This window comes from Falco punctatus (genome assembly GCF_963210335.1).
Source record: "Falco punctatus genome assembly, chromosome: 1".
NCBI classification, from domain to species: Eukaryota; Metazoa; Chordata; class Aves; order Falconiformes; family Falconidae; genus Falco; species Falco punctatus.
In genome coordinates, this window is record NC_137580.1 from 38,098,406 (window position 1) to 38,125,398 (window position 26,993).

Below are 26,993 nucleotides of genomic sequence, written 5' to 3' on the forward strand. Positions count from 1 at the left end.
TCAGTTCCAAAAAAAGTTTATTTTTAATAATGCATTGTCTGAAATTTACAGCATGTCAGAGGGTGGGTTTGGGTTTGGGTTTTGGTTTTTTTAGTAAGAAATCAAATAGAAACCAGAGAAAGGGATGGGGGAAAACTGCACTACCACTACAAAAGAAGTTTGCTCAGCATACAGCTGCCCTTCCCCACACCCTGGGTTATGTCCTGCAAAGCCCCAGGCACAGCCTGAGCTCCAGCCACATAGCGGACGGAGCCTCCGACAGCTGGAAGCAACTGTGCAGGTGCTGAAGGCACAGGCTGTACCGGACAACAGGAGAAACTCAACCCAAACCACCCCACCACCTCTGGGCAGCAGTATTTAAGATGGGCACCTATTCAGAAAGAAATCTTCAACAGGTTGCCAGCTCCAGCTGCGGTAGCATCAGGGTTTAGCGCTGGTTTTAAGACGGGAGATCTGGTGAAGTACGGAGCGCACTGTACGGCAAGCAGCTGAGAAATCAGCTCAAACCTCCCTCAGTGTTTGTGGTCCACAGACCCCGGGCCCTCCTGCTGGGCTCACTGATGGGCTCCAGCAGCAGAAGTTGCGGCCACTGGCTTCGCTGTGCTGAGCTAATGGAGTCAGACCATTGAGTGGCCATTAGCTTCCATCTCTGCAAACCCCTCAGGGATCTGTAATCCCACTCCATTAACTACTCCATTTAAGTAAAAGGAATACTGGAAGTAACAGTACCTGGGAGGTGAGATTTACACGGATGAGCAAAAGCTCCCATCCACGTTACTAAAGCCAGTAACTATTTTAATCGTTAGGCTGTGCCCCTCACCGAGACGCTCCTTTCTCTGGATTCAGATTTCTGATGCTGGCTCTCCAAAGGAGCCCATGGAAGCACAGGACTTTAAATACTAGATACCAGAAGCGCCCAGGGCTGTGGTTTAGAGCGCTGAAGCCCAGCCAGCTCCTGCCAATGGGGAAGGAGGTCCTCAAGAGCAAGTTCACCCTATGAAGGCACAGATCCTGCCCACAGCCACTCCAGTGGCTCTGCCTGGAATGCCACCCCCCACCAGAGCCTCGGCAAAGGGGACTGTGGGGACCAGCACAAAGACACTGCTCGTCACCTCCCAAAAACACCCTTCTCAGTCTAAGTCTTCGGGTGCTCCTCAGGGGTCAGACTCATCTTGACAGAGGATCCTTCTCCTCTCCCAGGGAGGCTGCTTGACACCAACTCCTTATCACTCCACTCTGCTGAGAACGACTCTATTCAGTTTTGCTTGGATTTATTTAAATGAGAAATGAAGGTACAGATGCTTCAGAGCCATAGCACATAGTGCTGGATAAGTTCAAGAGTTGTGGGGGTGGTGGTGTGTAAAAATTATTTAAGGAGAAAACGTGTTTTGTAGGAGCAGCCCTTCCCTTGGGATGGATGGCTGGGATGATGTCTGACGAGTCTGGTCTCCCCTAAGAGCTCCTGCAACCAATTAAGCAGGCAGGACTCTATCTACCAGAAGAGAAGCATATGAGTTAGTGCTCAGCACCTATCAGAGAGCTGGGCAGGCTGCTGCTTGGAGGAATTTAGGGTTTACAGTCTTGTTACACTTCACCTTTCCTTTAGTGAAAGAAATCCTGTTTAACAGAAACAAGGAAAGCCAGTGCAGCTCCTGGCCCAGGCTTGCTGCCTCTGGGGAGGGAGCAGGCAGGCAGGGGGATCCCTACAAATCCTACTTAAACAAGAAAACATGACTTTTCCACTAGCAGGCTTGAAGCACACATTGAAACGGGCCTCTGAAGCAGGGGGAGTGCTGGACCTCAAGACAGACCTAAGGGCCACAAGTCCTAGAAAGCAAAAACTGCCAAAAAAAGGTGACAGACAACACAAAGGAAGAGTTTAAAAGACACAAATAAAGAAGAAGGAAAAAAAAAAAAAAGGTACTTGAAGCGTAGAGCAAGATTTCGCCACATTGCAGCAACTCTGTTACAGCACAGAGTCCAGCTGGGGGCTGATCCCCTCCCTCCTTCCCCCCCGCCACCTTCCCCCAGAGTAGGGGCACAGTCTTTCCAAAGCCTGCCTTGATGGTCAGTACTTCACGCCGGGTACAAACTCCTTGGCATCTGGATTCAAGGTGCTTTTGCTCTGGAAGAGAAGAGGGAAGGGGTGTGTGTGTGTGCACCCATCAGCAGTCCAGATGCTGGCACCTCCCCACCAAGCATCGCCCCACAGACCCACGCCCCGAAGGTGCCCCGTCCTGACAGCCACTTGCCAAGGAGGATGGAGGCTGTTCACATGTGCAAAGCATCTGCCCTGGCGCTCGTGTCCTTGCAGGCACCCAAGATGGTGTTGAACAAGTGCTGGCTCAAAAGTATCTGCTCCCAGACTGTTTTTTTTTTGGGGGGGGAATCTGCCGTTTCTGTCTCTCCCTGTTCTTGTGTCAGCACAGGGCTGCTGGTGGACGTGCTGTGAGGTGCAAGCGGCTGTTTTATCCCCCTCCACGGTACAGCAGGGAGGTAAAGCAGCTCAGTCTGAGCATGGTCAGCAACGCTGGGCCAGAACAATCCCCGTTGTGCTGGTCCATACAGCCCTGCAGCACGCTCCTGCCTTCAGGGATGAAAACAGGCATTGCCTTAACACTGCTGCTCTTCCAGCCACCCTGCAGGTTTTCACCCCTCTAAATCAATCGATACAGGCTTGGGGCGCTCAGCACCCCTGCAGCAGGCCTGGGTACTCCTCCTGTACCTCACCAGCCTGCCATGACATTCCAGCTCTGTCCAAAACAGCAAGAAAGGTCCCAGCTTGCTCTGGGAACCAGAGCCCAGCTCACATGCAAGTGGCAGCCCCACCCACGACTTCCGGAGAGAAAGTTCTGCAAAGCTGGCTATTTCTCTTTATGATATGCAGCTTAAACAAAATCCTTGCTGAAAACTCCAATGCATCGTCACCGGTGTGTTGTCACCAGTTCTCGCATCGACGCCCCACTGCCACTCAGGAACCCCGCCAAGGAAATCCACCCCCCTTCCCAGGACAGGACTGTCTGCTCTTCACCTGGCCTTGCAGCACATCCTCCCGAAGTCCTTACCAGAATGTCCTCTGAACTGTGGCCATCGCCAACGGAGAGCCCGTTGAGCTGCTGCTGCAGCTGCCCCATGCCCTGGGGCAGGTCACGAGATGGAATGAACCAGTCCTGGTCTTCTTCCTCCAGCATCTCCTGGAAACAGCGGTCGAGGAACTCCTGCTCCTGCAGCTCCTCCTCCACCTGTCCAAAGAGACCCGTTAGTCACAGGCACACCGACACATCTTGGGTGTTTTCCATGCACTGTCCCCACCTGGTAAAAAAGTCTGCAATGTGCCTACCTCACCTTGGCATCTGCCTATGCCTCAGAAACATCACACGACAGCCAGAGCTGTATTTTAAACCTAAATGAACACGGCTTTGTTGACTTGCCTGTAGCCAGCCCCAGGCAGTGCAAGAGCACAGAAGCTGGCACCTTTTGAGTGGAACAAAGCCGCACTCAGACATCGCTTCCTGGCCGCTGCAGACTGCCAGGGAGATGCAGTCTGCAAGCACACGTCACCAGGTGAATCCAGAAGGGAACAGGATAAGATTTAGGGGATATCCAGATGCATCAACACATGCATGGGATTTCAGGCTGCCAGGCTCTAGCAGAGCTTGCTGCAAAACCGATGGGATGGCCAATATAAAAATCACAGCTGGGAAACAGTACTAGAGGTGTGTGGTGTTGTGCGGATCCCCTGCTATGGAGCAATGCTGTAGCTCTGCCAGCCTTTCTTGCTTCCTGTGCTTCTCTGGTTCATTAAACCGGCTCTGCTCAGCCTCCTTGGCAGACCGGTGCTCTGCAAGCACTGATGCAGGGTGGCAGTCGGCTCCTGTTAAGTGCACCATGGATGACGCCATCTCCACTGCAAGAAAACTCCCAAGGCCGAGGAAAGCCACGGGACCTGGCTTGGGCTTCCAGAGCTGCTCATGCAGGGGTGTGCAAGCAAATCGAAGCAGGAGAGACAGGCAGGAGGGGGTCTGGGGGTCCCATCCTGAACCTCAAGTGGGTCTGTACCACCACTGCGTTGCATTAACCAGTTGCTGCCATCTTCCAAGCTGGTTTTCTCTGGATGCTGACTCAAGCAAAGCAAGCAAGGCAGGGAGCTGGGCAGCTGCTGTCCGCCTGCTAAACAGGCACGTGGTTGCCAGAAAATGAGCAGATGGGGCGACAGCCAGAAAACAGCATGACTGAGCAGCTGTTACTGAGTCCAAGAGGGCTGAGTGAATCCATGAACTGCAAAACACTCTGAAAAGCTTAAAAACACTTCCATTTTACAAGAAACCTGAAACTACAATCAAAGCTGTCTTCCTGGGAGAGGGGGATGAAGAGGAGCTCTGCAACCCACCGTGCTGGTGCTGCAGCCCCTGACCTGCGAATGGCAGTGGGCTCCTGGGGTCCCTCTGCCCCACCATGGAATTTACAGAGACTGTCACAAACAGCTTGTGAAGGTAAGCACTGTGGGTTTACCAGGTTAACAACTTCCAGGTTCTTCACAGCCAGTCCCTGTTACACTTTAAATCACAGCTGGGAAAACTCCTTGCGAGGACTGTTAAAAGCTCTCTCACAGCAACCAAACCTTGGACCCTGTCTCTAGCCTCAGCTAATGGAGAGCTTCTCGCCACTAGCCTTGGAAACTGGGTCCGGCCAGGGGAAAATTCCCTTTACCACCAGCAAAACATGCCATTGCTATCCTCAGCTGGGTTTCCAGAGGCTGTCCTTGAAACTACATGCTGGCGCTAGCACATGAAAACAGGATATTAAAAGAAAAACACCTCAGGACCTCTGGCTCGCACTGGCAGGTGACGATGACTACCCTGGGATCCTGTACTTCTACTGGACACCGATGGAGCAAGCCCAGAGCCTTGTGCATCTTGCAACATTCAAACCCAGGTGAATATTCCCTCTCCTCTGAGTCTCGGCACTGCTGGCCATACTCTAACTGCAGCCCAGTGGCACCTTGTTCCCCTTCCCACACCAAAGCCTTTATGATGCATGCAACAGGCCATTGGGCCCAATGCCAGCACTAGCTGCCAGCTAAGGATGTGGTGACAACATCGATCCTGGACCAGGGAATAGGGAGGGAGAGATCCTGGACATGCTCACACCTGTACCTGCCTGCTACCCCTCTAGCCAGAAACCATCAACTCCTTTGGACTGCATTGTGACAGCCTGAACCAGGAGAGAAAGGGTTTAGTATTTTCTCAGGGCTCTTCTTGAGCTTCCTATGGTATTTAATGCAGTTCTGTCACCTCCTGCCCTAGGTCCTTCTGCACCAACCTCACCTGCTGCCAGCAGAGTTTCTTCTCACCACAACAGCCCACCACTCCCTTTTTGCCCTCTGGGACATGCTGGCTCCGTGGGAAAAGGAATGTCACTAGCATAAATAGGGGAGGACCATGCCAAGAAACTCATGGGTTTCTGAAAACACCTGCCTGCTCTCCTTGCTCAGGGCCTGGATGGCAGAAAACCTTTGTGGAGGAGACAAGGAAGCAGCACGGCTTCAGAAAGCTGAGGAAGAACGAAGAGCCAGTGGGTCTGGAGGAGGATTCAGCCCCAGATCTTACAGCAGCCCCAAGCCACTGGGGTGTTAAAGAAAATGTATTTTGAATTAAGAACTTTAAAGTGCTGAAGCTGCTAAATGGCAGAACCAGGCCTCATTCCTTGTATAACCCTAATCCAAGGCTGGTTTAAAACTTAGTCAAGATAATCAGTAGGAGAATAGAGAAACAATAGATGATCAATTGCATACACAGGTGCTCTCAGAAACACAGGTGTTTCTACGAAAAAAATCAGCTTACGTGAATAGGAATTGCTTGTTCAGAACTAAGTCTGCTTGAAGGATTGTGTGAGTTAAAGCAGGCAGAGACTGGAACCGATTAGATGAATCAACGGGGACAGAGTCAGGTGATGGATTCGCAGAACTGACAAGACCAAAGGAAACTTCAGATATTGACTAACGATTTGGTAAGTGTATATAAGCTGTGCTGTATCCCTTTGTTCTCTGCTGCTCACTGAGGTGGTGGCCCAGCTCTGAGTTGTGATTAAAGCAAGCCTAAGGGTACCCACATCTCTGTGAATTTCTCCTTTAACATGGTGCACAGATGGAAAGCCTGCAGAAGGCACCATCGCCACTGAAAGGGACTTGCCTGCTGTCCCCCACTGTGGCCCCATCACTGCCATCTCATCCTTTCCTGGGGGCACTCAGAAGCAACTCCAGCCAGGGAGCACAATAGAGCAGCCGAAAGGCATGAGGTATGGCATCCTAAGCCGAGCCCCACAAGATCCCATGCCAGCCCAAGGACGCTCCTTCCAGGAGTGCTGCCTTCTGACTGACAAAGATCCCGGTGCAGGATAGCTCTTCCTACCCTGGCTGGTGCCCCACCAGCAGACACAGGGATTTCAAAGCCCTCGAAGAGTGACTCCAGCTTCTGTACAAACCATTCTCCCCCTAGTAGCATTTCACCAGAAGCTGGACGAAGGGCTGAGCTCCCAGGGCATCGCTAAGGGTTTGGAAGTGCAGGAGTGAGGGCTGGCAGACCAGGAGAGCATCGGCAAGTATCTCAGAAACACAGAGCCCAATACAGGGAAGCCCTGAGGCCTTGGCTCAGTTTTCCTGCCTCCTCCATCTCCCTCTGCCTGCGCATGCTTTCCTCCACCCTGCTGCTCCACCCCAGGATGCTCCCTCTGGTATGGAGCTGCAGTATGGTTTGCTTTGCACTTTGCCTTCATCAGGCTTTTAATCAACACAGCTGTCCTGGTTTTGGCTGGGACAGAGTTAATTTTCTTCTCAGTAGCTGGTGCAGTGCTGTGTTTTGGATTTGGTGCAAGAACAATGTCAATAGCACACTGATGGGTTTGGTTGTTCCTGGGTAACATTTATACTAAGTCAAGGGCTTTTCAGTTTCTCATGCCCTGCCAGAAAGAGGGCTGGGCACAAGAAATTGGAGGGGACACAGCCAGGACAGCTGACCCAAACTGGCCAAAGGGATATTCTGTACCATATGATGTCATGCTGAGTATATATAAAGCTGAGGGAAGGAGGAGGAGGGAGGGATATTTGGCATTATGGCATTTGTCTACCCAACTAACCATAACGTGTAATGGAGCCCTGCTTTCCTGGAGATGTCTGAACACCTGCCTGCCCATGGGAAGTGGCAAATTAATTTCTTGTTTTGCTTTGCTTTGCTTTCACACATGGCTTTTGCTTTACCTATTAAACTGTCTTTATCTCAGCCCTTGAGTTTTCTCACTCTTCGGATCCTCTCTCTCATCCCACTGTGGGGGGAGTAAGCAAGCAGCTGCATGGTACTTGGTTGCCGGCCAGGGTTAAACCATGACAGTCCTAAACCACCACACAGCACTTTACAAACATTAACTAATTAATCTCGCACATTTCCATCATCAAAGCTGCTAGTGGGGACCAGCTGCTGCCTAATCGCGTCATTAAATAAAACAAAAGCCTTGAGTCACAGCCTGCTAACAATTGCTAACGTGATGGGCGACACAAGGCTGCTGCACACTCACCAGGAGTTACTGTCAGTGAGTGGTTGCAGTTTCCTCCTGTGGGAACAAGACTGAAGTATTACCATATGGAGATTTTTTGCTGAGAACACCAGTAAAGCTGATGAAATCCTCCTTTGGTGACCAGGGGTGTGGTGGGGACATGAAACCCCTCTGCCCAGCCTGCCCGCAGCTCCAGAGGTGCTTCCCTGCCAGCCTCCTGACACCCTGGTGATGGGAATCCGGTGCTTGGCCACACTCACGGGGATGTTTTAGGGAGGGCACATGCATTCAGGAAGGTTCAGGGCTTCTGCCTGTAGCAGAGCTCAGCCAGCTGAAGGGGTGGGCTCCTTCCTCACCCAGTTTGAGGTGTCTGACTTGTCTCCAGCTACTGGGGTGATGGCAGAAGGGACCAGTGAGCCTCCAGCAAGTTATTCCCTGCTGCCTCCTGCTGCCCTGGCATTTGAAGATCCAAAGCAGAAGCATGAGGATGTTATGCGGCTGCTTGCCCTGCTCCAGCTCACAGGGCTGCATCGTTATTCCACAAGCAAAGGCTGTTCAAGTCACACTACAATCTACTAGAAACTCTCAAAAGCTTAGCTGGCCATTACAGACACAGCATCTAGTGGCCAAGGCTCCAACCAAGTGGTCTGGCTGCTCCAAGTGTGTTTGGGACCATTTCACTGAAATGGAGACTTCCACCCGAAATGAGAAGTACTAACTGCAGGAACTCATTGCTGAGATAGCCAAACTACAAATGCTCTCCAATTTTGAGCACTGTTTTTTATGCTGGTCCTCTGCCCTCCAGCTGAACGTGCAGAAAGGGAAGGTCTCTGTTACTGCAGCAAAGCACAGAAAATGATGGTGCTGTCACCACCCCTCTGAGAAAGATCTGAGAGGGTCAAAGGCATCGTGAGGTGTTTTTTTCCCCACGGCCTTACAGGCAGATCCAATATAAACAGGATGACTCTCCCCTTGAGCCACAGGGCCCACACAGGCTGTGACTCACACTTCAGGGTGCCCATCAAAGGAAAATTTTCCCTCACCTCAATTTTAGCTACAGAAACACAGAGCTGGCAACCACCCTCCCAGTCTTACCTGTCTGTTAAAGTCTTCTTCATTCTCCATCCACATGTATTCTGCAAAGGGGTTGTTTTCCTTTTCATCGTGGCCATTAACTACTTGGTCCTCTTTGGATTTGGGACTGGATGCCGTCGTACTGGCGAGGTCGGAGCCATTCATCATTATTGACTCTGGGAAGAAAAACATAGGGTTGAGGGAGCCACTGGGGACCTCCGTGCCCCCCAGCTCACCCCAGCCCCCCCAGCTCCCATATGGGCACTTGCCACTGGCGGTGCTGATGGGTGACAACTGAGGCTTCCAGCACAAGAACCTGATGCTTCCAGGCTGCTTTTATCAAGGCACAGCACTATTTATGACTCCCCTCCCCTCCTCAAAAGCACTAGAAGCAGCACTAAACCTCCCTGGCAGTGGCAGCACTTATTTTTCATGGTTTTGACCAATCAAGGATAGCCTGAACATACTTGGTCTGGACTTAGAGCAAGGGGTGACCTGACCAGCAACTCCTGGAGAAGCTGTGAACAGGGTTTGGAAAGGCATCAGGTACCTTAAACCTCGTCCATCTATCACATTTATTTTAAATCTGCCACAAAATACACCAGAAGACCACAGCTGGGTTATCACTACAGTCAACATACCAATACCACAGAAGCAGATTGCCTCCTACCCTAAAATGCTGAAATTTTTGGCAGAGCATATGCACACCAGCTCGTGTCCCTTTGTCTGCCATAATTTATTTTTAGATGGCATTTTGCAAAAGCCTGTTGGTTTGCGACATGAAGGCTGCCTGTTTCTAAAGCAGGCATTCAGAGTCCCAGTAGCGTGGCTTGAAGCTAGACAAACCTTACAGAATCCCAAATCTCAATTTCCAAAAGGCTCCCAGGAACAGATGGAGGAAAGGACAGACAGACAGACAAATGAGACAATAATTCAATAGCAAAATCCTACAGAATAGCAAACCACAGAGTAAGGCCAGCACAACTCTGCTGGAAAACATCCAAAGATCACGTAATGACATCCTAGCTGTATGTTTTACTCTCCCCTGGTAAAGGCTTTATCTGGAGCTGAGCTGCATCCAGCTCCAGCACAGCACTGGGGCACAGCGATGAACTGGAGAGCACCCTGCACAAGCAGGGGCTGGAAAACACAATTTCTGGGGGTGACTGGCAGAAGCAGGTTGGTTTGGTCTCAAGGAGGATGACAGGAGGGAGCCCCACACAACAACTCTTTATGTACAGATGGAAGCTGCAGAAAAAAAATCAGTCTTTTGTTTTGTGGGTACAGAAGGGTGCTCAGTTTTTGTGGCACTAAAAATTGGATTTGGAGGAGGGGTGAGGTTGCAGAGGCCACTAGTGACAACGGGAAATAACGCCCTTTGCAAGGGGGCAAGCCTCTTCCTGAAAGTTTCAGGGAACAGTTACTGATGGGCACCACGGATGCCTAATCCAACTTTAGGAACACAAAGACAAATTAAACGACCTCTCAGAGTCTCCATGAGCCCCCCTACAAGGCTGTGGGAGCAAGCAATGACCCCACTGGAGCCTGGTCTTTTCTGCCTCCATACAGGTCATAGCTGCTGTCAGATCTGCAGCCCAGCAGCCGCTCCGATCACCTGGAAGTGGGGATTCCACATTACTCGATAAATGCAGCCTGCTCTAGACGCCACGCAGATTATTCTCACTTTCAGGAGGAATCCAAAGCACAGACAAATACACAACAGCCATTGCATGTCAGTCTCTGAAAAGCATCTCCACCAACAACAAAGGTGTGCAGCCCTGGCATGCTGATCCTCTTGGGTCCCCGAGAGCAGCACAGCTTTAACATGGCTGCTTCTCGGCAAAGGAAAAAGGGGAAAAAGGGGAAAAGAAAGAGCTGCAAGGCCCTCAGGCTGCCTGCAGCCTCGGGACACAGCACCACGCCATAATGAAGCAGCCTTTGTTATCTGCAGAGAAGCAAGAAAGGTTCTGAATCGAGCACAGAAACTTCAACCATGCCAAAGCCAACACGGCGGCTCTCCCAGGATCAACGAGACTTATTGACGACAGACAGCTCAAGTCTGGCAAGAGACAGTCACAGGGCAGGCGGGAAGGGGAACAGAGCTGCAAAGCAAGCAAAAATGCACGAAAGGTTTGGACGGGGGAGCTCTCTCCCTCCCTCCCTGCTTGTCTCGCCGCCAGCGCAGATGTCTGCACAGGCAGAGCCCAGAGCCCAAGGACACACGAGTTCTGAGGAGCTGGCGGGGTTCACAGCTTACGTACAGCGTCCAGAGCCAGGTCCTCTGCACAGACAGGCAGGATGGGTGCTGGGTAGAGCCAAATGTCGTTCTGTCACCCTATGTCAGGCGGTCGCTGTCAAAGAGACGAAGCGAGGTGCCTGTGCTGGTCCAGCAGCTCTGTACCAGCCGCTGCAGACAACAGTTTAGCTAGAGAAGCAGCATGACAAAAGAGGGAAATTTTTTGCAATGTTTAATTTTATGGTTTATGTTATTTTTTAAATTACAAAAAGAAAGAAAAAACTCTCCCCTCCCTCCTCAAGACTCCCACAAGCACACTCCTTACTAATCTGGCTGCAAAGAGACCTTGCTCCTGTGGTGCCAGCTCTCAGCACAGCTTTGCAGCTCTTTCTGAACAGCAAAGGGTTTTTTCCATGAACACTTGGCCTGGGTGACCCAGGACCCATGGCATGGCTGTGGGGAGCTATGGGTGCCACGGGAGGAGGAGAGGCAGAGGAGGGCGGTGTGCTGTGGTTTGGGAGCAGAGACATGAAAGGATGGCTTGTGTCTAGTTTCCCTTCCAGGTTTATAACACAGCAGCAGGACTTTCATCGCAGCTCCCGTCAGCAGGACAGGTTTTTCAGGCATACAAGAAGCTGCGAAGGCAGCAGCTCTCAACACAAACAGACCATAACAGCAGGGCAGCCCAGAGCACCACCAGCACCCCAACGTCTGCATGGTGCCTGCAGCCCTTTGGCCATCCACACATCCCACTCCAGCACCTGGAGCAAACTGAAGGGCTCCCACGTCCCCAGCTGCTGCCATGGGGCAGGCAGGGTCTGGGGATGATGGCTGAGCTTGCCTTCCCGATTTCAGCTTCACCATCCCCTGCAGACGGAGAACTGGGACTCCAGGAAGGGCCCCTGATGCTGGCAGCCCTGGGCACATCTGCTATGGTCCCCAGGCTGTGTAAACAGACCTACTGCTCACCAAAATCGGAGCATGGGAAGTGTTTGTACCTCCACATCAGTGTCAATGCTACTTGTTTATCACCAACAGGACCATTTTTGTTTGTTTCTTTTTTCTTTTTTCCTTCTTTTATTTTTTTTTTTAACACACAGGTGTCCAAAGCCCCATTCCCAGCCCCTCTCAGCAGACTCAGAATCCCCCACATTCACTGCATGGAAGTTGTTTCACTGTGGTTATTGCACACATTTCCCTGCCACACTCTTTTGTTAGATTTAAGCCATCCCAAAGCTTCCCGAGCCATCCCACAGTCCTCACCCACAGCCATCCCCCACCTCCAGAGCCAGAGGTTTCTGAACGGCCCCAAGCAAAAAGGGAGCTCAGAGAGGCCAGCACAGTCATTTAAGCATCACAGAGGGAGACAGGAGCCCTTCTGTCGAGGGAAGCCCCTGCGCTTTGCTGGGAGAAACATGAGGCAGCAAGCAGCAGGCAGGAGAGACAGGCTGCCCCACAGCACTGGGACAGCCAGCTGCCATGCCAGCTCGTCCCTACCGGAGGGTAAGTCCTGCCTGCACATATCCTGGGTGAAAAAACTCATCCAACAAGACAACAGGCACCCAAACCTCCCACCAGTGCTAGCTGGTACAGGGTGAAGGGCAGCAGATACCCAGGGCAGGGGTACGTACAGCAAAGGAACAGCCTATCTGATGTACTACTTCAGTAGCCCAAACACAAAAGGGGAAAAAACCCTGAACCACCACCACCACCAAAGTGTGTTTTTATCTCCCATTTTTCACAGCTGGGTCTAGAGGACCCATGGTCATGGTTTTCCCCTATCAGCTGGTGCCTGGAGCATGCCAGCAGTCCTGGCTGTACAGGGCCATCCTTGCCTGGAAAAGCAGCTTCCAAGACTGTATTTTCCAGTCTGACCGAGCCAGGCTCAATGTATGTTTTGGTCTGCGTGTTATTTATCTGAGTCACCGGAACAGTGCTGTAACCATCAGCCTGTTGATGCTCTACCAAGAATGCACAGAGCCAGGGTAATTTTGATATATTGCTGAGACACTGCAGCAGGCTTACTGCTCTGAGCCGTGGCTCCCCATTAAAACTAAAATAAATAAAAAGCCTGCCCTCTTACAGTGAGGGCTGCTTGGATTTGTTTCTCCTTTCCCCTGGAAAATTAGGTAGATATATATAAAAAAAAGTAAACTTCAACCTGGGGACTGAGAGCTCTGAAAACACATCCAGAGCACACAAATTACCTCCCGAGAGCTGCACGTCCTGATCCAGAGCACAGCAAATCCCAAGGAGCTACGCCGTGGGGCTGCCTGCAAGGCAGGGAGGCAAGCCTGGGAGGTCCCTGCTAGTCTTTACAAGCATCGCCATCGTTCTCAATGCTCCTGTACTCGCCTGGAGCTGGAACAGCAGCCTGGCAAGGTAGGCTTCCTTTGCAAAAGGTACTGGACATAACATGAGCTGGGAACACAGAAATTCAGCCCCCATCTGGTATCTTGGGTGATGCTTCAAGGCTACAGACTTTACAGGATCAGAGACCAGCTGGGGCTACCAGACCATCCTGGCTCAATCAGCCTGGAAATAGTCACAGAGGCAAATTAAGCACAAGTGGCCGAGACATCCAAGGACAAACTAATCAGCACAGCTCATGCAGGAAGATGCCAAAACATTACCACCATCCCAATGCTGACACCATCTAAAAGGGATGGACTTTTTTTTTGAGGAAAGATCCACATTTCTGTGTGGATACATCCCTTCGCCCCTGTGCTGCTGTGCCCACCTCCCTGACCCGTCTGCATGCATTTCTGCCGCTGCACTCTGATCCTGCGCTGGTGCAAACCCTGCTGAGGCAGTTGGGTTGTGCTGTGTGAGATGCGCTACCCTTGCTTCAGAGCAGATGCTGCAAGGCCAGGCAGGCTGCCTCATCCCATTTGGCTTCTGCTCCTTGAAATTACAAAGTGGAGCAACATCCCCTTGTCACCGTGTTGAGATATTTGATGCAAGAAGGGCAGAAACTTTGTGGACTGGCTCTGCAGGAGGTGTGGAAGGACTCCTTAGAGCAGGCAGCGCCCAAGCATGGTATAAAAGGGGGCAGCTGACTCTGAGGGAGACAAGGCTGAAAGAGAGAAGCAAGTGCACCAGGACAGCAGGTGCAGCTACCCACTGTGCTGCAAAAGGAGCACAGGAGGTGAGAACTTGATGCAGAGACAGAGATAACACAGGGCAATGCGCTCAGAGTGGCAGGGAAGCAAGCTAATCTGGCAGGCAAGTGTTTTTTCCAGCAATGAGCCACATGCAGAGTGCTGCATGTCCACAGGCTGCAGCACTGGCTGTCAGGTGGGAAGGGGTAAGGACAAGAGGCTGGAGACAGTGGGATTGCACCATGGTTGGAATGAACTGTCCTGGGAGAAGAGCGTACATGCAGGAACGCTTCAGGCTCCTGTAACAGAGCAGCATAAGGCATGGAGAGTTCATTAATAATCTGGATAATGCACTTTGATACCCCAGAATTACACATATGGTTATCTACTCCTTCGAAACAGGCCGTTAGACTGTCTCCTTAACTAACTCAGGAGGGTAACACACAGCAGAACCAACCAGGGTTGGTCACGGCAGGACTGAGTACCTCCTGGGAGGCAAGAACCTTTGCGAGTCCCACTTCCGGCTGGTTTCTGCCCCCATGAGAGCACCCCTTTCTTATGCCAAGCATAGCATGATCCATGTTCCTCCCCTTTGCCCCCAAAGGGTTAACAAGTCAGCACCAGACAGAGAATCGAGCACAGCTGCGCACCTGGCTCAAGGCAATGGACATATGGTCCTCCTTACCCTCACAGGCTGGCGTGGCCAGAGCCAAAACCTCAGCGGAGGCTGCTTCGGTGGGGAGCGTCGGCTTACGTGATGGAGGAGGCTGGCCGGCCAGGGCTCCCATATCTATAAATAGCTTTGGGAATCATTGTGTTTGCAGACGGGCTGGTCGTTCAGCAGGAAAACGCACCCAGCACAGCTCAGACTTCAGAAAAAACAAATCGCCAACAAACCCATGAGCCCTTCTTTCTCTGTGCACTTTAAAGGCTCCTCTCCCTCCTGACTGCCCTGCGAGTGCTTAGGAGCACAGCTAGGTTTGCAAGGGCTGTCACTGTGAGGGAAGGCGAGAGGGTAGTGCTGCATCCTCACCCCAGCTGCACCTTGGGTTTAACACCACTCCAATTTCAACTTCTAGAGCATTCATAAAAAGAAACCCACTGTTTCTCTCCTCCACTCAACCAGTGCGGAAATGCTTCCCATAGACAGAAGAGGCATACTGGAGCATGAAGTCCTTGACTAGAAGCCCAGGACTGATCCATGCCCAAGCAGTGCTGGGCAAGGAGGGGAGGAGAGGGCTGGATGTTTTTGCAGGCCACCTCTCAAACTCCTCCAAAACAGCAATTAAGAGAAGGGCAACTTGTTAGCCTCAGTTCCCAAGGGACCAGATTCCCCTATTTCAGCTCGTGCTCCACAGGTTGATCAGGTTCAGCCCCACCTGCAACGCCCTTGCTCCTTGCACCAGCCTCTCCTCCTGCCCACCTGTACCCCGCACAGTGAACGCAGAGATTACCTTGCTCTAATCTCCGTTTGCAGATAAGGTCTCTGCACTTCAGAGTCCCAGGCTGCACGTTTTATCTCCCAGCCATGTAGATTTTTCCAGTAGCCATGAGCGTTGCCAGATACCCTGCATGGCACTTGCGGTGCTCCCCTCTCTCTGCTCCCAGCTGGGTCTCACTGGGGAACCTGGCCTGACTGGGTTTGACTTTTTCTGCTAGGCTGCAATCCATCTCCAGCCCAGCCCACACTCGATCACCACCCTGACGTCTTTCAAGTTGTTGGTTTTGTTTTTTTTTTTTTTTCCCCAGGCTTCTCCTTCCCATTATACTGGCGTTTCAGGTTTTATTCCCTACCACCAACGCTGAAGCACTGAGCTGACAAGCTGCTGCAGACCTGGGGGAGTCACCCACTGCTCCCTGCTGTCCTCAACCCATTGTAATTAAAGGATGTTAAATCTTCCAGGTTATTCTGGACTTCTAAGGTTAGGCTGGACTCCTGGTACTACTCTCAGGTGCTGGGCTGCTGCAGGGGGTGACAGTCCCTGCCTGCAGCAGATGTGGAGCTTTCCATTTTCAGACCTCAGTTGCTGAGAAACTGCTTCCTATTTCCATCCCTGATCTGGGGGATAATCTCATACTGTGCTATTTTAATCTGCATCCACAAGAACAATCCCCACTTTGCTCAGGCACAAAATGAAGTGCCACCAGATACCCTGTCATTTTGAAATCACCAGAAACATCAAACACCACTCTTGAGCTGTGTCCAAGAAATGCTTAGAAACCTAATTTCAAACTCATCCTAAACACTGCTCTTCATTGAGCTACTTTTAATCTCAGGCAAAGACAACACATTCAGCACTCAACAGCTCACAAACAGGTCCTGCTGCTCAGCAAGATTAACGCTGCAATACACTGCAGCAGCGATACGGCCAAGTAGCACCACACATGAGCCCACAAGCAGCAATATTCTGCAATTTAAGGGAATTATTAACAGAAATTGTAAAGACTTCAAAACACAGCATCATCAAGCAGCACCTTCCAGATCCCTGGGCAGTTGTGGCTGCTTTTGGTCTGGGAGGGGAAACTTTATCAGAGCTGGGAGATGCTCTTCTCACAGACACACCACAAGCTCCCCACACAGGGACATCCACAGGGCAAAGCAGGGACAGTGTTCCCTGCCTGCCTGTGGGCAGGAAGAACAGAGAGCAGAAAAAGCCAGCGGTACAATTTCTGCAGCAACAGCAGCTGGAACTGAGATCAGGGCAGCAAATTGCATGCTTTGTGAGGGCTCTCCAGATTTGCAGGAGCAGCTTTAAGTCTGTTCGTGCCGGAGGCCCGACCTTTCCAGACACCTCACAGTGCATACCCTGTACTTGCATCCCCAGCTTTGCCTGATCCGGCCAGATGCCTGCTCTCCACACCACTCTGACTCAGGGGAAGCAAAGCATGGTGAGACCAAGAGGGCTAAGGCAGACGGGGCAATTCAACCTTTGTTTTGGGAGCTCAGGTCTGCACCTTGGCAGCTGGACCACGCTGGCTCCTGGACCACGGTAGAGTGGTCGCAGCTGCCAGGGCTTGGCCTTGCTCTCCAGGCCCCCAAAACCTGACAAAATGCGCCCTGTCAACACCAAACAAGAGCAGGCACTGGGCAGGCTGGTTGGCAGCTGCCTTCCAGCAGCCTGGATTTTGGTTGCTGACAACACTGGCATGGATCAAATTAACACTGGTGGAAGGGCCAGCACGATGACAGCTCCGGGGACAGACACTGTCCTTGCGCAGCTGCGGTCCCTGGGGCGCTGTGGCCAGCCTGGCAGTGATGGATAAACAGGCAAGAGGTGAACCGCTGAGGGTCTTGCTTCCTTGTCCCGCCTCAAACTGCAGCTCACAGAGGCCGCCTGACAGGGGAAAACAAACTGCTGCTTCAAGGGAGGGGAACAAGCCCACTTCCCTCCTTGACTCTTCACTTCCAGAACAAAAGCCTGAAAGTTTGCAGGAGGATATCAGCGTCCAGATCCGGCTAAAAGAGCCCTGGGATACACTGTCCACCTGCATACAGCTGGCGTTTTCTGCCAGTCTCACTTAAGTACATGGGGAATCCTGCAAGGACACATGTGCATCTTAGACACAATGTGCACGCGTGCCTGGCTCTTCCTTTCTCAGCCTGGAGAAGGGCTGTCCCCTCAGCTTGCCACCCAGGAGCTCTTCAGGGGGAAAAACTGCAGACTTCGCACAGAAAGGAAACGTGGACATTTTCAATGCAGTATTATAACACATATTTTTGTCTCAAGCTATTAGGAACCGAATAAACACAACTGGGAGCTTCATGCAGCCTTTTCTGCGGCCTCTATGGCCAAGGCTGACAGAGGAACAAGGATCCAGATCAACTGTACCCCAAAGCGACACAGCCCAGTGTGCATCCTGTCAAGCAGTTACTGCGTTAGACGCAGAGAGAAGTTTCCCTACCTGGCTGCGATGCTCCTGTAGCAATACCTGACTTGTCACTGCATGCCAGACTGAAACCTGAAGAGCCAGCACGTAACAAAATACCTGAAGGGCGCAGCCAGGAGCTGGCTACACCATGCTGAGCTTGCTGGTGCCGTATCCTGTCCCCTGTATGGCAGAGGCAGGCTGGCCCAGGCCGGGGAGGGCAACCTTCTCCCAGCCCAAACCCACCTGTGTGCCACATCCCAAGCTTCCATGGCACCAGCTGGACTAGTTTTTCTAGGCAAAGTTAAGAAACCAGCCTCCAGTCACTGTAATCTGAAAAGAGAGCACATCATGCCACCTGTCTCCAGGTTAGGCAGCCCTCCAGAGTGATGGCAGCGTGCGGGACCACTGTGCCTGTCCCCTGTATGCTCCGCCAGAGCAGAGATCATGCCGTGGGAGCAGATCTGAGTGGGTTCCCCTCCCCCACAGCTTTGCTGAACGCATCCCCTCCCCACAGCATGGGTCAGCAGGCTGGTGGCACATTCCCCTCACCCCACCCCACGGGTTGAAGGCCTGGCCCATACAGAGGGGAGCATGGGGGCTGTTTGGGGAGCCTGCTCCCAAGGGGTGCCAGGGGATCAGGAGAGGACAAGGGGCTGGGAGAACGCGCAGCTGGAGGCTGGCAGGGCCCCAGCACTGGTGAAACCAGCTAGGTGGGCCTTCTGCTGGTCTCTGACGGGGGTGCACGACTAATACCTGGCTCCTGGGCATCCCCTGCATCTGCCTCCCCCTCGGGGTCAGAGGCTCCTCCGGCAGCCCCAGCCCCGGGCTCCCCTGCTTTGGCTCTACACGGCCTGCATGTCCCGGGGTAAGGAAGCTCCCCTCAGCACATCGTGGGGCCTGCCAGCCGGCCTCCAGATCCGAGCCATGCTGGCTGACCCACGGCTCTGCTCCCCGCGGCCGTCCCCCGCCGACTGTAGGACACCCCGCCGGGCACAAGGCCGGAGCGCGGCCGCACAACCCACAGCTCCCCGACCGAAGGCTACCGGAGCCCTGGGGTGGCGCCGGTAGAACTGCGAGGCACGGCCAGGGCCTACGAGCATCGCCCGGCGAGGCTTTACCTCAGGCCGGGCCACGCTGGGGCCTTCCTGGCCTGCACCCACCGGAGGCCCGACAGCCCCTCCCGAGAAGCCCCTGGGGCACCGGGTCCCGGAGCCCCCTGTGGCCGCTGTACCTGCGGGCCGGGCCGGGCCGGGCCGGGCCAGGCCAGGCCGGTGCCGCTCCGCGGGCTGCCACTGCTGCCGCCGCCGCCGCCGCCGCCGCCGCCACAGCCCGCCCAGCGTACCGGGGACACGCCCAGTGCAGCCGTCTCGCCCCATTGGCCAGCGCCGCCGCAGGTCCCCGCCCCCCCGTTCTCCTCTCTGAGCTTGATTGGAAGAAAGGCCGCTCGAGCATGTCGCTATTCAACCATCCCACTGTCACTCTAGCTTCTAGTTCCACCCACTGTACCGCTGGCTGATTGGCGACTCGGATCCACCTCCTAGCCTCCGGATTGGTTAACCTCGAAGGGTCGGATTGGCTGGGCGCACGCGTTGCCCACGTTGGGTTAGACGGGCAGCGCTCAGAGCTGGAACCGTGGCGGGGTGGGCGTGACCAGACGCGATGTAAATAACCACATCGCCCGCCCCTTCGCTCAGGTTCTGATTGGCGGGCGCAGCGCTCAATGGGGAGAGGCGGCACAAACCGCCCTCCCTGCCGCACGGGTGTGCTGCTAGAGAGCGGCTGATTGGCGGGTCGATGTAAACACACCGAGGGGGCGGGGGTTTCCCCCGAGCACTGCTGTCACGTGGCGGGCGCGTGGGACGAGGGGGCCGCAAACTTGCAGTGGGGGGGCACAGTATCGAGGGAGGGGGGGCAGCCCTGCAACTCCAGAGTGGGGGGACCCGCCTGCATCCCCTGTTTTGGGGGCACCCAGCGCCGTATCCACTGTACCGGAGGGCCCTGCTGGCAGCCCTCGTTTTGGGGGCACCTCGGTGTGTGTGTGGGCACCTAGCCCTGCACCTGCAGAGTGGGGGGAGCACCGGGCGGGGGCATCTCGGTATAGGGGGGCACCAGCACTGCACCCCAGTTTTGGGGACACCTCGGTGCAGGGGGGCACCCAGCCCCGCACCCCCACAGTGGGGGGAGCACCGAGGGTGGGGCACCTCGATGTAGGGGGACACCCAGCCCTGCACCTCGGTTTTGGGGGCACCTAGGTATTGGGGACACCCAGCCCCCTATCCCCAGTGCTGGGGTCCCCGCTTGCACCTCCGTGTTGGTGGCACCTTGGGGCAGGGGGGGCACCCAGCCCCCTACCTCCAGTTTTGGGGTCACCTCGGTGTGTGGGGGAACCCAACCCTGCACCTCCAGAGTAGGGGGGCACAGGGGTGGGAACACTGAACCCCGCACCCACAATGGGACACACACACACACCCCGAGGGGAGGTACACCCAGCCCCGCCCCCCCGTGTTGGGGGACCCCCAGACGTGCACCCTGGCTCTCCCCGCGCCGCCCCCCCCCCCCCCCCACGCCCCCCGGTCCCCGTGGCCGGCGGGCGGCCCCCCCGGCGGTGACGAGCCCGGGCCGGCTGCCAGCCCTGAGCGGCTCCGCGCCGGAGAGCGCCCGCGGCCACCCGTACCCCGGGGCCCCGAGATGCCGGCGGACGGCAGCGGGGGCTCCGCGCCCCGAAAGCGGGGCCCCCAGCGCCCCCCAGCCCCCGGCCCGCTGCCCCTTGACCCGCTCCGACGGTGAGTGCCACGGTCCCGGGGGGTGGTCCACGCTCGGGTGAGTTTGAGCCTTTCTCCAGCCTCTCAGTGCCCCCCAAATCCATCTGTGCCCCCAGCCCCCAGCCCCTACGCTGGGGTCTGCAGGAGCTGGGTGGGAGGAGCAGCCCCTCACCCCGGCATTGGGATGGGGTTTCGAGCACAGCTGGGAGGGGCTCGGCAGCCTGTGGGATGGGGGTGCACCCGGTGGGGACGCCCCTGGCAGAAGGGGGTCAGCCAGAATTGCCTCCTACTCTTCATGGTGACCCCAAACTCCTTCCACCCTCCGGGCTGGGATTTTGCAATGGCAGGGGGGGGAAGGGGGGGCAGCCTGGAGGGGTCCCTTTGCCCTCCAGGAGGTGAGAAGCCCCCCTGGCAGGAGGCTCCACCGGAGGGGATACATGGTTTGAGGGTCCATTGTGGGATGCTGCATGGTCCAGGGACCCTCACTCCTCCCCAGGTGGCAAAGTCCCAGTGTCTCTGCCACTGGTGTCCAGGATGTCCCTGGGCATGTCACTTAGCCCTGCCACAGATATGTGGCAAACCACAATCGTCTGGGCTGGGGGACGAGGGGAGGGGGTCCAGGTTCCCACCCGCCCCTTGTCCACCAGCCCAGCACCTAGACGGTCACACTAGCCCCATGGCCACCACACTCCCCTTGATGGCCGGAGTGGCGAGCTATTTCTAACTGCATGCCCTCATCCATCAGGAACCTGCTCATCACCAGGTGCTAATTTGGGGTGAGCTGAGAAACAGGGGCTGGGTATTGATGGGGGGACGGATGGACAAGGTGTCCCCAAGAGGCGAGTGGGACGTAAGACGAGCGGGTTGCTTGGCTGAGGTGACAATCCCTCCCTCCCCGGTCGCTGCTGTCCACTTGGGCAACCTGCAATGTGGCACCTCGGGGACAAATTACCTCCCTGGGATGGCTGGCGGCTCCTTGTATGGCTGAACGCTGGGCTCTGCCACCAGACAGGATAAAAATAGCCCGTGGCCAAAGGGCCTGATCCAGGGAGGTGCTGAGCATCCCCCCCCCTCCCGGCACAAAAGGATGGTGCATTGGGTCTTGCCCATGTGGGTTTTGGGGTGCGGGAGATGCTGGTGGGGGTCTGGAGGCCCTGCCGGGCAACTGAAGTGACAGGAATGGTCCCAGAGAGGCAGCAGGGATGTCCCCGAGCTGTGGGGATGTTTGTCCTTACTGCCCGTAATGGGAGACATGCCAGAGCCCAGCGCTGCGAGCAGGATTCCGTCCCACAGCTCCAGTGAATTTGCTGTTGATGCCCCCTAGACCCCCAGCTGCTCATCCCCTCAGGCGTTTAGGGGTGCAAGAACCCCCTGGAGCTCCCGCACACAGGCAGGCCGAGGACCCGAGCTGCTGCGGGCAGTGTTTTGGTGGCTCCCGCGGGGGTCACTTTGGGAAAACAGTCATGACTTTCCCCACAGCTCCATCCCCAGGTCCTGTGGGCTTAACGGGACGGATAACGGGTAAGGGCAGCTCCACAAGGTCACCGAAGACCATTGAGTGCTTGGAAATGCCACCGACGCGCCTGTCACACACCATCCCGGCCCCAGCCGCCGACAGAGGAATGTCAAACATAGCCTCCCTGGGCACTGCATGTGGCTGGGCACTGCATGTGGTCCCAGCCACGGGGATGCCTCTGCGGGGATGGGGACACAGGGCTGCACGTCCCTCTCCCGGCTCTGTCCCTAACAGGGACACGGAGCTGCACGTCCCCTGCCCGCTGCACGGAACCAGCCCCATCCTCCAGCACTGGTCCCACCAGCCTGTGCCCACAGCTCCCCATCTGTGCCCACGTGCTCCTCCACAGCCCTTCCCTCCCTCCTTCCCAGCTGTCCTGCTACCACTTCGGGGTGGATTTGCGTAGTTTTGGGGGTACTGGTGACCAAAGCAGCCCCTAAAAGGCCCTTTCTGGGCTCCTTTTTGGAGCCAGAGGAGGAAACTGGGGAGCCCTTTGGACTGGGAGGGGAGAGCCATGGACATTGTCTGTTTTTCCCCCATAATTCCTGTGTGCTGGTCATTCCAAACCCTGTCAATGCCCCCCAGACCCAGAAATGTCCCTCTGATCCCAAACTGCACCAAGGGTCCTGTGGGATCCCCCCAGCACTGTCACACGGGGGGGGGGCATGGAACTAGCAGGCTGGGGGCATGCATGGGAGGTGGCACGGAGGGGACGCTGATGAACCTGTGGTCCTCGTCCTGTCCCCTATGTTAAACACAGCTCAGGGGTGGCCCTTGGAGGCAGAGGAAGGGGCTGAGGCAGGAGAAGGATGTGGCCCTGCAGCAATTTCAAGCTACATCAATCGCTGTGACTTTTAAGCCTGGTGTGACCATGCCAGGGGCTGCCAGCACTGGGGCTCCCAGTCTTCCCAGCTCCCCAGCTCCCAGTGCCCCAGCTGAGGAGCTGTGCATCAGCTCACCCATCCGTAAAGCATCCTCTGGAGCTGCGGGCATGCCCGCGAGCTGTTTGAAGGCACGGGTGGGTGACCGGAGGCTGTCCTCACAGCCTCAGTGCCTGTGTCACGCAGTGTGAGCCCCTGTGGTCCTCGGGGACTGGTGGCTGCCATCTGGGGCGAGGGGCTGTCACACACCTGGGGGACAATGCGGGGAAAGCACAGTGAGCTTCCCTGTGCCCACTCCATGCTGCAGCCGCTAAAATGTCACCCTCATCAGGCCTTGCCGATGAATTAGTAAATTAACCAGGTGACTGTGGGAGGGCAGGTCCTTTGACACATCCCTCGTCTCCTGCTCCAGCCCCACAGCTTTGGCTGTCGAGGGTGCAGCTGGGAATGGCAGGCTGAAAGTGAAGCCTAGGGGTTCCATCCCACAGTGGAGAAGCAGCGGGCAATGGTGGCTCCTCTGTGTCCCCAGCCAATCTGGGTAGCAACAGAGGGGCAATCCTCTGTTAGCAGCGGATTCAAATGTGAAGGATGCTGCATGCAGCAGAGTGAGGGGTTTCTGGGTCTGCTCTCGCTCAAGCTTTGCAGGAAACAGAGCCTGAATAACAGGGTGTTTTATGGGGGTTTCCAGCAGCCCTGGCACCAGTGGGCAGAGCTGCTGCTTCTCCAGGGGCTTTGCTCCTGCATCCATCCCCCTGCACAGGCAGAACCCAGAAGGACCCACCAAGGAGCTGGACATGAGAAGGGACAGGGCAGCACACTTTGCTACTCTATCAGGGGGGGCACCCCTCTTCTCTCCTCCATTTCATTCCTGCTCCTTGGAACCACGTGGAAAGAAGTGGAGGGGATCTCACTGCAGTGGGGGATCCCCACAGGATCACCCTGCCTAGTTCTGTGCCACTGCAAGATGCTGCTCCTACTCTGAAACTGCTTTTTAATCTTGCCAAGCTCAATAATCTCATTTTATTCTGACAGCCTCATTTATATCCGTGACTTCATCTGTGTGCTCACCATCTCACTGTACTGATGCAAACTTGAGTCCATCCCACCTCCTCAGGCCTTGCCTTACTTTACCACTATTTAAACTGAGCTTTAAAATTCACTCTCACCAAGATTTTTTTTGAAGCTCAGCATCCAAACTGAGCAGAGCATCTGTGGCAGGAGATAGGGAGTAGATGTAGAGTCATGGTAAAAATGGAACTTCAGGGGCATTCCCAGGCGGGAAGTGGTAATTTCAAGCCCTGCGTGCCAGGCTGGGAAGCCAGTCCTCATAGCAGCCAGCCCAGAGAGCCTGCCTGGCAGTTCAGGATCCACTGGGAAAGCTCTCAGCTCAGCCCAGCAGCTCCAGCGGAGACGGATGTGGCAGCAGAGCATGAAGGAAACATTCCCCCAGTAAAGCCCAGCTCCTGCCCTGCAGAACAGCAGCTGCAGACTGGGGCACACGACTGCAAAGGGGAGCACATTGGACAAACACATCCCTGAATCTCCAGCATCCATAAACACCTCCTGACAGAGGGACTCGGCTGTGCTGCCACTGCTCGAGCCCTTTTTAAGCTGCTTTTAAAACATCTGCTAAGCCCCTGCTTACAGTCAAACAGGATGTGCTTTGAGGGCAAGCGGGTTTTTTTATGGGGTAGAAGAAACTGGGGTAATTTTTATAGCCCTTTGGGTGATTCTGCTCAGTGGGGAGAGTGCAGGGACCCAAGGAAGCTGTGGAGGAGTCTGCAGGAAGGGGATGTCTTGGTGCCCCAATGCTCCCCGGGTCTGCAGGCTCTTCTCCCAGGAAGCCCAGGGACTTGCTTGCATGGGCGATGAGGAAAATGGGGCTGTGGGATCCAGATAGGCATCATCCCATGCTCAGCTCTTCCGAATGCACAGCACAGGCACCTCCAGCCACAGCTACGGCAAGATGAGGAGCCAGAAAACCAGATGGAGGTCCAGTCCTCCTTAGCACAGGCTCTTCCTGTCAGCTGGGACTTTCACAGCTCCGAGGTACACAGCATCCATTAACGGCAACCTCCTCATTGCTGTAATTGACAGGGGTACCCCCTTGCGTAACGATGGTGGCACAGAAGATGCCTAAACTTACCCAGTTGTAACACAACTGTGTATGGGCTGTGGTTCTCCCACTCCTCCAGCCCCAGCCCTGGCTCTCACCCCTTTTTGGGGGGTGTGACATATCTTTCCTACAAGGTGTAATCACAAAACAACTCACCCAGGATGCTTCAGAGGGCAGCACAGACCTGCTACGCCTCTTCTGCAGGGAAAGTGCCTGAATTCCCACTGCTCCCCCATAGCCCCACACACTGGGCAGAGGGACTGGACATCTGATGATGTAAAAGCAATTAATTGCATCCAATCCATTCCCAGAGCCGGCTCTGGGCTGAGACAACCCACACTGTCACGCGGAGCAGGGATAGTCACCAGATACCGATGTGTCAGGCAAAGAGTATGTGGGGCTCTGCAGCTGCCAGTCAGGTCCCAGGGTTCACAGCCTAAAGGACTATTAATACCCGTCAGCCTGGAGCAGGACCAGATCGGATGGAAAACACAGACTTTGGGGAAGGCTTGACAATATGATGGGCATAGGAGAGCAGCTGGGAGCCAGATAATTTTGACAAGCAGCCAAAAACCTGCCTGAGTGAAGTCCTTTGCATAAGGAGACGCTGGCTGCATCAGCTCCTTCCTGACTCCATGATTTACATCTCTTCTGCAAGATGTAGCTGGCACCTTGCATGACACGTGCCTGCTCCCCCGCAGCAACTGTCCTGGCCCAAGGTTTCGGTGACCACCTGATCTAAAAGTGGATTGCAGATCTGAAAAATCCTCTCTTCTCACTTTCAGGCCACAGCCTAGAAGTTTTCTCCCCACACCACCACACCCCTTGTGAAATATAGGGTGGTTGATGGTGAGCTTCAGGGCCAGCACTGGAGAATGCACTCAGGTTCCTGCCACTGCGGCCCCATCTCTCCTGTGCATTGGGCTGGGCTCTCAGGTCTCTCCTGGAGTTATTCTTGCAGCAGGTTTTGTGCTTTGGCCATTTATAGGTCTCTTTTGGGGACCTGCTCTTATTTTGACCCAGAGCAGCGTGCCTAAGAGCTAAAGGGGTGAAGGCACTTTGGGATTACTAAGCACCCTTAGTAAGAGCGAGATTCTTTCTGTTCTCACATGGACGTCCCTTGTTTGTGTTTTAAATATTCAGAATGAAATTTTATATGCTTGTCATTCATGTCATTTTGCAGTTAAAATGATCAAAACCATGTCCAAGAGCAAGGCCTGGCAATATATCCTCAGGCTACTTAGCATTGCATTTGCAAAGGGCAGCTTCCTGACTTCAGCTGTGACTCTGAGCACCCTACATCACACCTGGAACCGTGTCAGGAGCTCAGGGAGCTTGGCAAAGAACCAGCGAACACCTAAAACAAGCTGGATTAAGAGACCTATCCAGCATGCCATGGGGATTTCTTCACAGGAGCAAGGTTAGGACCTGACTCTGGCTGAGGCTTTTATGAAACTATAAGACTTCTACTTCAATCGTTTTGCATCTCCCAGATTTTGCAATTAATGAGGCAGAGTCCCACAGCAAACAGGTCCTCCAGGTGTCCAACCCCACTCACAGCAGAGCTGCTGGGGCTCAAGCGTCTTGTCATGTAACTGGAGATTGTGTCTGGACACTAGGATATGTCGGACAGGTCAGGTTGCACAAGCAGCCCAAATGTTTACATTCCCAAAGGACTTAATGTTTAATTTGTTTAGTTTTACCATCTTAACAATGCCTTTTAAGACTGCTGCTGGATATTCAGCAAATGAGACCCTGGATGTGATTCCAGCCTCATTTGTGCCTGGACCTCAGTGTGATTAGACTCGGATTTACTTTATTTTCAATTGTTTTGTTTTACAGCTTTCAGGGAAGCACCACAGGAGCAGGATAACGTTCACACTCCATGT

General features: G+C 54.5%; 2 protein-coding genes and 1 long non-coding RNA gene across 6 annotated transcripts in view; 1 reads left to right on the forward strand and 2 right to left on the reverse strand.

The window, feature by feature from the left end:
- PAIP2B (poly(A) binding protein interacting protein 2B) lies at window positions 1-25,401 on the reverse strand. 4 transcript variants are annotated; one of them, XM_080395826.1, is made up of 4 exons: window positions 25,261-25,401; window positions 8,644-8,798; window positions 3,066-3,242; window positions 1-2,125 (listed from the first exon to the last, which is right to left on the reverse strand). In XM_080395826.1, exons 2-4 carry the CDS (start codon window positions 8,788-8,790, stop codon window positions 2,069-2,071), a joined length of 381 nt encoding a protein of 126 aa, XP_080251952.1. In that variant the 5' UTR covers window positions 8,791-8,798; window positions 25,261-25,401; the 3' UTR covers window positions 1-2,068. The 4 variants fall into 4 exon arrangements, with proteins under 4 accessions (XP_080251952.1, XP_080251949.1, XP_080251951.1 ...); XM_080395823.1 differs by lacking the exon at window positions 25,261-25,401 and adding an exon at window positions 19,061-19,203; XM_080395825.1 differs by lacking the exon at window positions 25,261-25,401 and adding an exon at window positions 15,414-15,698.
- LOC308067269 overlaps window positions 1-26,993 on the reverse strand; it is a 139,221-nt gene continuing 112,228 nt past the window's right edge. The window contains exon 2 of the long non-coding RNA XR_013929507.1: window positions 1-318. This is a non-coding gene — a long non-coding RNA (uncharacterized lncRNA). The remainder of the gene's footprint in view (window positions 319-26,993) is intronic.
- Window positions 20,464-26,993, forward strand: part of ZNF638 (zinc finger protein 638) — a 66,442-nt gene continuing 59,912 nt past the window's right edge. Inside the window, exon 1 of the mRNA XM_080395661.1 lies at window positions 20,464-20,612. Within this exon, the coding sequence (XP_080251787.1) occupies window positions 20,518-20,612 (95 nt within the window). The 5' untranslated portion in view covers window positions 20,464-20,517. The remainder of the gene's footprint in view (window positions 20,613-26,993) is intronic.

Coding starts and splice junctions, on each gene's coding strand:
- PAIP2B (XM_080395826.1), bottom strand. CDS start 8,790: ATGATGAATGGCTCCGACCTCGCCAGTACGACGGCATCCAGTCCCAAA. Junction 3,243..8,643: donor AAGAAGACTTTAACAGACAG/GTAAGACTGGGA, acceptor CTCTTTGGACAG/GTGGAGGAGGAGCTGCAGGA. Junction 2,126..3,065: donor ACAGTTCAGAGGACATTCTG/GTAAGGACTTCG, acceptor CTTCTCTTCCAG/AGCAAAAGCACCTTGAATCC.